At 42.6% G+C, this 12439-nt stretch overlaps 1 protein-coding gene across 1 annotated transcript; it reads left to right on the top strand.

The window, feature by feature from the left end:
- The first annotated feature begins 6836 nt into the window (after nucleotides 1-6836).
- LOC133926518 (uncharacterized) lies at nucleotides 6837-10718 on the top strand. The gene is made up of 8 exons (XM_062372493.1): nucleotides 6837-7228; nucleotides 8104-8612; nucleotides 8714-8786; nucleotides 9230-9310; nucleotides 9389-9452; nucleotides 9823-9910; nucleotides 10131-10215; nucleotides 10306-10718. Exons 1-8 carry the CDS (start codon nucleotides 7109-7111, stop codon nucleotides 10387-10389), a joined length of 1104 nt encoding a protein of 367 aa, XP_062228477.1. The 5' UTR covers nucleotides 6837-7108; the 3' UTR covers nucleotides 10390-10718.
- Nucleotides 10719-12439: the final 1721 nt, after the last annotated feature.

Here is a 12439-nt window from a genome sequence, read left to right as displayed (position 1 = left end):
CTAAAAAGAAAAGGTAACAAAAATGTAATTTGTTCTTTAAATTGATTTCTTCATAATCTATTCCTAGTGTGCTCTAACTTGAATTCTTAAAAAGTAGGCCACGGAAAAAGAAGACAACAAGTATTTCACAATCTGTTGCTATTGTTACTACATCATCAAGGTAACAATTGCAATATCTCTTTCACATGCATGTGCTTATAAAGAATGATTTGCAAATCTCTCTTTCACATTCTAGTGTATTGCCTGCTAAAAGTGCTCCTGTTGATACAACTCCTTTGGCTGTTATTGCTTATGCATCAAGGTAACAATTTTGACCACCTATCTTCTCATTCAAAATGCAATGACTAGGTCTCGAACATTGTGGTTCCTGTAATTTTAGCAAACAAAAGTCCATCAGATCTGGTTCTAATAGTGGCTCAAACCAGCCAGAAATCAACTTCTTAGCCCTAGTTCCACAGTAGAAGTTTCAACACCGCCTCCCAAAAGAAGGATCAAAAGGAAAGCTACACTGCCTCTATCACCTAATAGCTCTTCCATGGGAACAAGAAGTAAAAAGAAAGATATATCCCCATGCATGAACACAAGAAGCAAAAGGAAGTTAATTTAGACCATGTGATGGCATGTCAAGTTTCATTTTGGACTTAGTTGATGTGTTGTTGTGACTATGTAACAATAACATGTAATGGCAGGAACACATGTCTCAACTTTTAGTGCATGTCTGAACCTATGTGTTATTGTAATATCAATGTGGTGCTATGTGGTAGCTAAATATATGAACCTATGTACTGGAGAATACTGCTATGTCTGAACAATGTGTTACCTAAATGTTTTGTCATGTTATTCAAGTTGTGTGAATGTTTGAGATATACCTAGTGAACCATTTGTGAGATGTCATGTTTGAACTGTATCTAGTGAACCTAGGTTCAATTTTCTGTTTTCCGAACCATTTGGAACTATTTTGTTGCTGTCATGTTTGAGCTGAACCATTTGTGCATTCTGAATAGTCACATGAGCAGGTGATGTCATGTTTGATCAGCTTGATCCAACCAATGGACATGTGGTTGATTTGGTGGAATTTTCAGTGGTATAGAGTCAAATTATATAAACCACCAAACAAGGGGTACAATAGACTTTTCATATGGACAAATGGAGCTCAAACGGACGCTAGGCTATGCCAATGGTATGAATTGAAGAATATGGCATTTCAGTGGTATGAACTGAAACAAACTTTGTCAATGGTAAATAATAAAACTAGGACAATCTCAATGGCATACAATCGATTGACCCTTTCTATTTTGGACTGTCATCATTTGGACTTTGGAGGGACATGCATGATTGCGCTTTACTGTAGACTGGGCTAGGCTCCATTCTTATTGCTCGTAAAATTTTAGAAACACTGGATCAGTGTAGTACACTAGACAAAGCATAGTTCTAGCCCATCCTGGCTCAAGCAAGACTTAGCTAGGTTGGTAGCCAATCCAACCCAACTTCCCGCTTGCCATCCCAGGTCCCAGCCATCAATCCATATCTATTCTCCTAAAACAAAAATCTATTGCCATGATGTTTTTGCAAAATGGTCGAGCCATGTCATCCATTTAATGTGAATCGTCAAATCTAGAAACTAACAAAGAATGTTCATTGGATCTGCTCCAAGAGACAATTGCATCCTGGTCCTTTGAGAAACTTTGAGAAACCAGGCTAACATCGGGTCATAACTATGTACGCGTGTGCGATTGAGCGAGGTCTGGACTCGTTTTTCCCCATCACCCCCACGTTCTCCACCACTTGTCTCTCTTCCTCTCCATTTCGTGGCAACCCCCATGACCTCCTCCAGTTGCTGCCATCGCTTCCCCAACACACGCCATCTAGCCTCGCCATGCTCTCCCCATGTGTCTGCCTCCTTGCCACCACCTCTACCACGCAACTCTGCCAGCCACCTCACATGCAAACCCACTGATAGTGTGCACGCCTAGGCCACCACAACCTAGCTCATCATGCACCCACCTACCCCATAGCAGACACCCATCTCGTCACACCAATGCCAGGAATCAAGCACAAATTGGGATTTGGCTATGAGATTTGGGCTCGAGTAAGCCGCCTGAAGCAGGGAAGCCTGCTGTCACCTCATGGGTAGAAGCCATTACTGCTCCTTGTGAGGATGGATTGGTCAGCTAGATGAGGCATTTGCTTCGCGAGCACAGTTGTGTGCCTGCCTAAATCGCACCGACATGCCCATGCCAGGAAACCACGTGCGTGCTGGTTTGTCTGCATGTGTGCCATGCACATTGGGGGAGTCAACCCTCCTCCATGGTTGTGGTCCTTGCCATGGCAACTCACACCACCCCAGTCTAGGCCGCCAAGAATGAAAGTCTCCACGACCATCGTCATCGTTGCCTCCCTCGTACGTGCCTCGACTATGCATGAGGCCGGTCTCTGCTTCCTCTATTGTCAACACCGCCGCACCTCCCCTCAACCTCACTCCCCTACCCGCGTCCTGGGCCCAGGTTGGTGCTGCACATTGGCAGCAGATTGCAGTATGTAGGCCACCAAGTCAAGCAACGACACGTTAGTGAGGGACAACGAAGCAATGCCATGGATTCTACAACATACACGGCACAATGGCTTCCACGCAGGATGAGTCAGCCTAGCATGAAGGCTCTAGCTGGCGCAGGCGATGATGAAACTGCTACTCAATGATGTGCCATGAACAGAGACAAAAAAACCGAGCCGGAGCAGCGCCTTCCATAGCAAATCACCGCTCTAGCACTTCTCCAAGGAACACACACACGACTATGGCCTCGCGTCGCGCACATGAGAGGTGGATGGTAGCAACTTCATGCCTTGACTCCAGAAAGGAGGATTAGGTGAAAAGTGACACTGCAAAATGTGGAGTGCTGCTTGCTAGCTGTATCCGGTGAGGAATTGTGGTTCCTATTTTTTGACTTTGACATTGTTGTGGCTTTAGCAACAGAGAGGTTGTTCCATCTTGCCTAATGCAAGTCAACTTAAAAATGAAATAGATTTGGCCATAATAACATGCAAACTACAATGTTCCGAATTGCCTAACAAAAGTAGAATGCATATGAGAATCCTACATCCCCATTGCCCCATGTAGAGATCTTGATGGAACGGGGCGGGAGTGGGTTTTTCCTCCACCCGCCCTGACCTGCATGTCCTATATCGGTGCCCCGCCCCACCCCGAGGCTAAGTGAAACTTTTCCTTGCCCCATCCCGCCCCATGGAGCCCCGACCTTGACCCGTCTGCCCTGCTCTACCTAGAATCATCAAAAGCACTAGATCAAGTTTAATAGGAGACAATGGCTACCACAACATTCAAATTAACGAAAAGATGCATCTAAGGTTCATGGGACTTAACATAACATAACAATAGTTACATACATGCATTAGTTTACTAAAAGTTTTATTACAAAAGAACAATAAACTTCTTAACAAACTCACTAATGGTGTGTGTAACATATGACCCGGAGTGGGCAGACCTTGACCCACCCTGCCTAGCCCTGCCCCGACCGATGCCCCACCCCATCTTGCCCCAATAACAATTAAAATAACAATAAACCTTGTTGAATAATTCTTGTGCACCGTTAGATGCCTTAGCATGTTTAGCTATTTTTCCGGTTTAGCAGTTAGGCGCATGGCTATTGTTGGGCTGTGCGAAATTGGTGCTCTGACATGCGCTGTGTTCACATGGGAGCGCGTCTTGCGCCACGTTCCAGGCGTTTGGGATGGCACTCGTCAATGACGGGCGTGACGTACATGTCGGGGATCATGGCCCCAAATTAGTTTGTAATCTTTTGCTTATATGCAATCAGTGTCAAGAGATTTAGTGAGTGCAGCACAAACAACACCGTGTCTCTGTGATATTCCACTGCATTCGCGTGAGTTTGTGTGTGTGCGTGCTTGAGCTCGCCGGCGACGCGCTGCCGTCGACACTCCGGCGATCTCTGACAAACCTGCCCCAACCAGGACAGGGCAGATGGAGACCCGTCGGATCGGATGTGGACTTAGACCTCTAGAGTCTCATGCCTTTGCTTTGTTGTGTCTTTGTCTATTTTTATTACAGGCCACAGATATGTCACCGGACCAAGGACAAGCTCGTGGGCTATGGTTCAAGGGGAGCACCAGACTAAAGCAAACACAAAGGAAGGAGGAGGCCAGTCTGAATGTGACACTAAGGGAAAAGAGCAGAAGAGGATAGTGCGAAGGAGGAAGCCCAATCCAAAGTCCACTAGACCAGAGTGGCAAGTGTAGAAGCAGGCCCACAAACTACAGGTGTGCATTTTCCTTTCATGGTGAAGAATTTGATTTATAAATATGGTGTTACTTGTCCAAAAAGGGGCAAGAAAGAACTAGATTGGAAATAGAAATCGACTCTAAACTGAGGCACATCGCATAGATGTGGCTTGATCTACCTTGTTTCGTGCTTCTGAGTGTTCGACCAGTGACAATTCAGAGCAATCGATCTTGGCAAATCATCCTTATGGCACCCGGTTGTAGTTCAAGATGAAAACAGATGAACAGCATGCCGAGCTCATCGCCATGCTGAAGGAGTTGAGTTCTGGAGTGATGGCAGAGGTGAGGACATCCATGGAAGAATTGAAAGTCACAAAATGGGAATTCGAGCAGTGGAAGCCACACATGGAGAACGACATCATGGATCTACAAATGAGCGTGGCGGATCTACGAGCTCAGGTTGAGTACCAGACTGTTGCTTTCTTTCCTGGTGGTCTTTGTGTAAGGTGATGTCTATGTGACAGTTTTTGTGTCTTCCACAAAATCTGTAATAGTGGGATCAGAATTTTGTTATTACAAACAACTGCAGTTGTCGACTCATAATTGCTGTTGATAGCTATCATTTCTTGCTTTCCTTCATTTCACACATTTAGAAGTTCTTTCAGGTGGATTTGGGATTACCAATGTGTGTTAACAGAGCAATCTTGCAGTGCTACTATCACCTCATTTTTTGTGACAAGCTAAAGGGTAAGAGTTAGCTTGACTTCTTAAAGAGGTACTGAAAGAGTAATCTTGCAGTGTTACTATCACCTCATTTTTTATGTGAAGTTGTTTCATGATGTAAAGGATACTTAAAGAAGACTCGAGATAAACTAAACAGTAAGTTAATATACTCTCTGCTTTCACCATATAGGCTATTTTATGGTTTGATTATTATTTTAATAATTACATGTCAGTAATTGTTGTTCTATGTTCTTTCTCTATAAATTTCTATGATTTGACTTGCCAAGTGAAAGCATAGAGTACTAGCATCTCCGTGTTTGTCATGCTCAAACTCATTTTCACCATATAATATTGATAAAGTCACTACTGTGATTTATGACTAGCCCTTGATACTAATATTGATTAGGTACTGATTAGCCCATGGGGAAGCAAAGCTTGCTTGACAACAGCAGCAACCTGTTGAGCAATCTGCTCAGTGACAGCAGCCTAGAGGTAATGATTGATTCTTGGAGGTGCTTACCTTTGCGACAATCAATTTGTTTTTAATGTTATACTTTGTTATCCGCTTAATTGAAGCCTTATATATGAGAATTATGTAAAAACTGCCAAGTTCTTTTCCATCTAAAACCAATTACCTTGTCACGGGCCAGTAGGCTAAAAAAAGCGGCTTTGCCGCGCCATCTTCTAGTGACTGATCAAAGCCTTGGCCGGGTTGAGCACGGCCGCGAGGTAGCCAAGAGAGCATATCGGCACAAGAGGAGTAGCCTTCGCCACATTGCAGGCCATGCACAGCGTTGCCGGCTCCACCAACCGTCGTGAGGCAGCCGAGAGATATTTAACTATTTACTATTTTTATCGTGTGTCAATTTAATTTTTTATTAACATAAGAAATCTCTTAAATCACTAAACATGTATTAAGATGATAAATTTATTATCACTCATGATAAAAATGACAAGTAGATAAATGCCCCGCCGAGAGAGCAAACCGGACACACGCCCCCGCGAACGGCACGTCCCACCCGCAGCCGTGCGGCTAGGGATGGCAATGGGGACCCGATCCCCGATTCCCCGTGGGGAATTCCTCTATTAGGGGATGAGGATGGGGAGATTTTGTCCTCCGCAAACTCATATAGAGACGGGGACGGGAAGGCGCTCCCCGCTATATCCCGATATCACATATATACATATTTTTCTTATTATATAAATGTACAAACATTACATTACGTAGAGTAAATAATAAATTACTCTTATTCTTTTTTTCTAACCTATAATATTTAATCAATCTTGTATTAATTACCCTCGTATACATCAATAAATTACTTATTTATACAACATACATATTATTAATATATAAAAATAATCAAATATCATTCAATTTTATATCTTCATTGGAGACCCGATCCTCGTAAATTTCCTACAGGGATAAGAATGAGAGAAATCTTTTTCCCGATAACTAAATGGGGATAAGGCCGTCTCCAAGAGAAGCGGCAAACGAGACTCTAAACTACTGTGCTGGCTGCCACCTCAGCTTTTGCCGTTTGCAGCGCACGTCGCAGCACTCCAACAGAAGCGGCATTTGGCGCTACAGGAATGCTGCTCGCATTTTTCGGCGGCAAAGTTGCGGCACAATGCAGCAGCCCACATCACTGTGTATTGAGGCTGACCTGTGGGTCCAAGGGGAGGAGGAGAGTAAAGGAATGTAGAAAATATGGTGTCTGTTGGAGATAGAAAAAATAAGAGATACTGTAATAGTGATAAGAGATACTATAATAATATTATAGGAGGTGAATTTTTAAAGTTTCTGTTAGAGATGACCTAAGAATGGGAAAACATTCCCCACGGTTGCCATCCCTACTTGCGGCGCGGCCACGCCGAAGGGTAGGAGGAAACGTCTCGTCTCGCCCCTTGCCACGGATCCACCCCCACTCACGGGCCAGCGAGCTCTGCGCTTCCACTTGCCCTCGTCCCACCTCGCACCAGTCTCTCTCTCTCTCTCTCTCTCTCTCACCCAACCTCCGCACCCGCACGCTCTCGACTCCGGCAGCATCCGGTGGAGGAGGAGCACGGGGCGCTCGATCTCATGGTGGTGATTTGATCTCCCTTCGCCTGCTTTCTGACCTGAAGCCAAGCGGGGATGGGGTACCTCCCGGCGCTGGGCGGGAAGGCGGCGCACCTGGTGTCCGACCTCGCCACCATCATCCTCAACCCCGTCTCCGAGCGCGAGCGCCATTGGCACCACCCTTCCCACCTCCTGGTGAGCTCCCTCCCCTCCCCTTCCATCCTTCCTTTCCTCTACTTGTTGATTGCTCTCCGAAATCCGAATTTCCGCTTTCATTTTCGCGCTTTCTTTTACGAATTCGAGCAATTGACAAATTGGCGAGCAGAGCAGGGTGCTGCGAGTAGAGATTGGATTGTAGCGTCGGCATGTTTTGCTTTTTTGGGGTTTAGAGTCTCCTTGCTCTGTGGGGAAAAATTGATGATTTGGTGCTGCTAATTGAGAGCAGAGAGATGGGATGTGGATGCTTTTATGGAATGTATTGATTCATCTTGATCGCGGTCGTCATGGATGATCTATGGAGTGTGTAAGAGGCTTCTAGAGATATTCCCTTGCCCCTAGAGCAAAAATTTGGAGTCAATTGCACCGGGGTAGCAGCAAACCAGGAAGATGTTACACGCTTTGCCAATGCACAGATATCAGTTACACTCTAGTTCTGTTGACCTATGTGTTTGCAGAACACGGAGAATAGAATTTTCCCCACTTTAGGGTTCTTTCTTATTCATTTTTGATGGTGAAACATTGTTTCATACAAGCTGCTTTTGCTGATGATGTTTTGCAGTTTGCAATTTAGAGATAAATAGCATCCAGTGGGTAATGAAAAACTGAAAAGTGGCAAAGCCAAAGGGTTTTATTTTGGACAAGATTGGCGTTTACTGTTGTGCTGTAGCCATTTGTATTGAGCGAAAATTAGAATGGTAGCTCTGTGAACATAAGGAAAGAAACCAAAGCTGTGAATCTTGATGACTTGTGTAGTTTCTGAACAATTTGGCAACTGCAATGGCAATTATTGTCGACAATTCCATTGACTATGACATGGATGCGAAAGCTTAAGGTTTCTTTATCTCTTATAGGAGGCCACTGAAGGGAAAGAAACTCTATATAGTGACGAAGATTCTGACAAAAATTTCGAGATTCCAAATGGTCCTGACACATCTTCCTTCAGAGCATTTCTGATGTCATTTATGTCACCCTCAAGCTCCAGCAGTGATTCAATGGAGATCATACCTGAGCAGAATCTGGATATGGAATACCCAACTTTAACACCTGTTGGGAAGGCAAGCAGTGGAAGGAAGGGCTTGCTTAGTAGAGGGAAGCATTCCATTGTAAAAATTATGAGCAAAGCAGGCCGACTTAGTAATCTCAGGCAAAAACCCACCCACAGCATTGATGGGGAAACCCTAGATCAAACAGAATCAATTATACCTGGATTGGAGATGAAGGGATCAAAGGAATTTGCTTTGCATGATAAGCTACCAGCTATGTCTGAACCATCTATGCTTTTGTCAGAAATGATGCAAGCTGTTCTTTGTACATCTCTTCCTGTTCTTGTTCAAGGAAAGAACTGGATGTTGGTATACAGGTTCAAAGCATCTCTGCAATACAAATGTGTGCTGATTAGTGATTATTATCATTTTTCACAGTATACTTGATTTGCTGTCGTCTATGTTCACACTTTTGCAGTACCTGGAGGCATGGAATATCTTTGTCTACTCTGTATAGAAGGAGCATGCTTTGTGCTGGCCCCTCACTTCTGGTATGATACTCGCTGTTCACTCTACATGGTGTTCACTTTTTACCCTTCCATGATTTTCGCTTTTCACACTTGTATGAAATTTGTTCACTCCACTTATCATGTTTGCATGCTATCAAATGATACAGACTATGCAAGTATTGCTGCTAATTTTACTGTGATAGGATGCAATATCGTGTCAATATGACATTCTTCAAAAACAGAACCACTGTCACTCTCGTCATGCAACCTCAAAATCTTGTGATATCATTTCATGTAACAGAGATTTTCCATATTTTCAGGCTATGTTTTATACAGTGCTAATAGCAAGTCTAAATTCAAGACCTTGATATTGCAAGTTTCTTAGTCTGACAATTCATCTGCCATGGTCACCATTTTGGCATAATGCTCTAGTTTATTCATTTTACAATTTAGTTGTGTCTACATGATAATCTGCGCTCTCACAGATAGTTGGGGATCGAAGAGGAGCAGTTTTTGGTGGTTTGGTTGATGCCCCATTGCAGCCAATCATAAAAAAGAAGTATCAGGTTCGACACACATGCCAATGATGTTTCTGGATCCCCTTTTTACCTTACACTGATTGTAATTTGCATTTAATCTTGCAGGGGACAAAGGACTGCTTCGTGTTCACCAATGTAGATGGCCATCCTGTTATATGCCGCCCAACAGGTAATTTATGTTTATTAATTTATAGGATTTTCGTAAAAAAATGAAAAAGGAGGTATACATTTTTCATGCACTGGTTTTCCTCACTTTTGAGTTCCAAACTATACTATGTGTGCTATCAGTAGTTCAGCACTTAGATGTATCCCTCTTATTATCCTTGTCTATATGCTTATATTACATGTGTAAAATCTAAAAATATTAACATATTTTATGAAGTTTTCATGGATGTGCTGTAATTAATGTAGCCTGAAGAAAAAGTTGTGCTAATGTTATATATGTAGTGTTAGGATGTATCGTATTTCTAGAAATGAATACAGAGAATTCTCCTAAATTCTTGCCTGCTTAGGCTCTCTTCTAAATTTTTTAAATGCAGGTGCTAATAACTATTTCACGTTTTGCTCACCTGAATATTTGGCAATGGGAGGTGGTGGTCACTTCGCGCTTTATCTGGATGGGGACCTGTAATCTCTGTCCTTCCCTTCCACATTGTGACATAAAATTTCTATTTTCTAGTTCATGTTAATATGTTGATAGAAATTCGCCAAGAAATATTAATGGAGAATATGCAACGTTCAGGCACAAACAGATGTCTTTCATGCATTTTAACTAGTGATATACCATCTTATATTTTTTTTTTTATATCCCACATATTTTCCCTGGTTGACCTGTCGATCTGTGCAGTCTGAATGGTTCAAGTTCCACATCAGAGACTTTTAGCAACCCATGCTTATCACATACCCAGGAATTCAAAGTCAAAGACGTTGAGGTACGTAATCTAGAGCTATATGTACTGCATATGCTTCAATTTCCATCATTGTCATGAAGAAACCTGATAGGAATAACCTATCCGATGCAGCTGTGGGGCTTCGTGAATGCTTCCAGGTATGAAGAGATGCTCACGATCTGCCGCACCGAAAAGCCAGGAATTTGGAATCTGTGATCGTGCGAAGCTCCTGAGCTGTTGATGCTCGGTGCCAACCTATCGTCTGGTGTAGCTTGTACAGTTTTGTAGCATATAGGCTCTGCAAGAGTTTTGTCTGTTCTTTGTGAGTATAAAACGTATGTAGAACATGTAGACAAGAGTTACCATATGGAATGAAAACATGAGTACAGCTCTGGTCGAATCTGGAGCTTGACTGGAGAAAATGTCATTCAGGTTTGTAAATATTCAATGACATTACTAGAAATACTAGTGTGTAGTAACACTCAATTTTCTTCCGCATTAGAACCTATCTAAGAACCAATTAAAAAAACTATCTAAGAATGTCATGCCTACGTATAGAATGAGTTTTGAGATGCGTGCAATAAACCATCTTGATTGATTCACTGCGTTTGCTGATCTTCCTTAACGATCGGTACATGCTGGGGGTTTTCGTCATCCTCCTTAAGGCCCGGATCTCGACCACGTCATTGTCCTTGAAGCTGCACCGTCGGACGAAGTCGAGGTTCTCCGGGCTCCGGCATGGCCAGGCTATATGCGCAGGAACCCCGGAGATGGTTACCGCCTCCGATCGGGACCAGAACTACTCACTGGGCCAGCAACCTCTGGGCCATGATGGTTTAGCCATTAGATCGAAAATACAAAGCTTATCGGGCTGTGATTACGTGGGCCATTCTGAGCCCATGATACTAGGCTTAACGGGATTTTTTTTTATGTTTACATTTTCTAACTAAAAAAATTAAATAAATAAGATCTCGAATGAAAAATTTTACAGAATAAACGCCTATCGTCCTCTCAAAGGGCAGTAGCTGTTAAAAATACTATAGTAGTAAGCGCAGGCCTTATCGCCCTCTCAGAGGACGGTTAGCCCTTGTAGCCACTTAAGATGGCGGTTAGTCCACTGTTCCCACGGTGACGTATTCAGCCGCTCAATTTTCTCTTTCCATCTCCTCTGTTTAAGATAGTGGTCTTCTGTTGCTTCAAACATTTTAAAATTTTTTGTATATATTTCATAATCCATGTGCAACCCATTTTAATTGGATTCAATAAAAAGCATGGGTTGAATTTAAACTAAAATTCCTAAAAAAAAGTACTTTATAACTTCTAGAAATTGTTATGGCATCAAATAAATTCCCAAAAATCTGGAAGAATTACTAATATTCTTCTTATATGATGGATTAATTTATAAAATTATTTTCAGTCCTTTATGGAGTCATCTTTTGAGAAAATTCAAATAATTTTATTAAGCAGATGTTTGTGGTGAGGTTCCTACAGCGGGAAAGTTACTATCTTTGTGTCTGGAATAACTAGTAACCGTTGATTGATGTATAATCGGTACAATTAAATATTCATGGTGACAAGCGTGTGTTTTAGCTGTTTGGGTCCTTCCTACATTTGCTACTCGTTTTCTGTAACTGTTGGTTGACATGAAGGTTTCAGACTTTGAATCAACCATCTAACTGCCCGAAAAGGTTGTTCTTCGTGCCTGTATTATTCTTGTGTATTGGTGAAAGTATCTAAAATGCTTTTTTAAGATGTAAAGTTGAAATATGTCTTGATTTACGTATGATGAGTTAATAACAACGTTAAATTTGAAATGATTTTGATCGGCATGAGCTTGTTTGTGCGTGTTCTTGCTTATGGCTAACCAAAGTTTGAATTGGAGCAAACTGTTTCAGAGTCTAAAAAAACGCCTCACCAAAATATCCGATGTGTCAGTTCTTGACCACACCGATTAGTCTGGTGATATGGTAAAGTGAGCACCGGAGTATTTTCAGTGCTAAAGAAGAAATAAGAGCAAACATTGGATAGTCTGGCGTTTCAGTGTGAGCACCAGAGGATATCGCTGGACCTTTTGCTACAGAGAAGTTGCAGAATGGTGGTTCGGTGGATTTGCATATGCCGGATTATCCGGTGATGGGCATGAGATCACCGAAAGCTTTTACCAGACCTTTTGTTATAGAAAGATTGTAAAAGGGTGGTTCGGTGAATTTGTACACGTCGGATTATCTGGTGATGGGCATGAGATTACCGGAAGCTTCCAGCGGAC

Source organism: Phragmites australis, chromosome 8, assembly GCF_958298935.1.
Source record: "Phragmites australis chromosome 8, lpPhrAust1.1, whole genome shotgun sequence".
In the NCBI taxonomy this organism is placed as follows: domain Eukaryota; kingdom Viridiplantae; phylum Streptophyta; class Magnoliopsida; order Poales; family Poaceae; genus Phragmites; species Phragmites australis.
The sequence above is the reverse complement of the archived record's forward strand: the minus strand, read 5'-3'. Positions and strand labels throughout refer to the sequence as shown.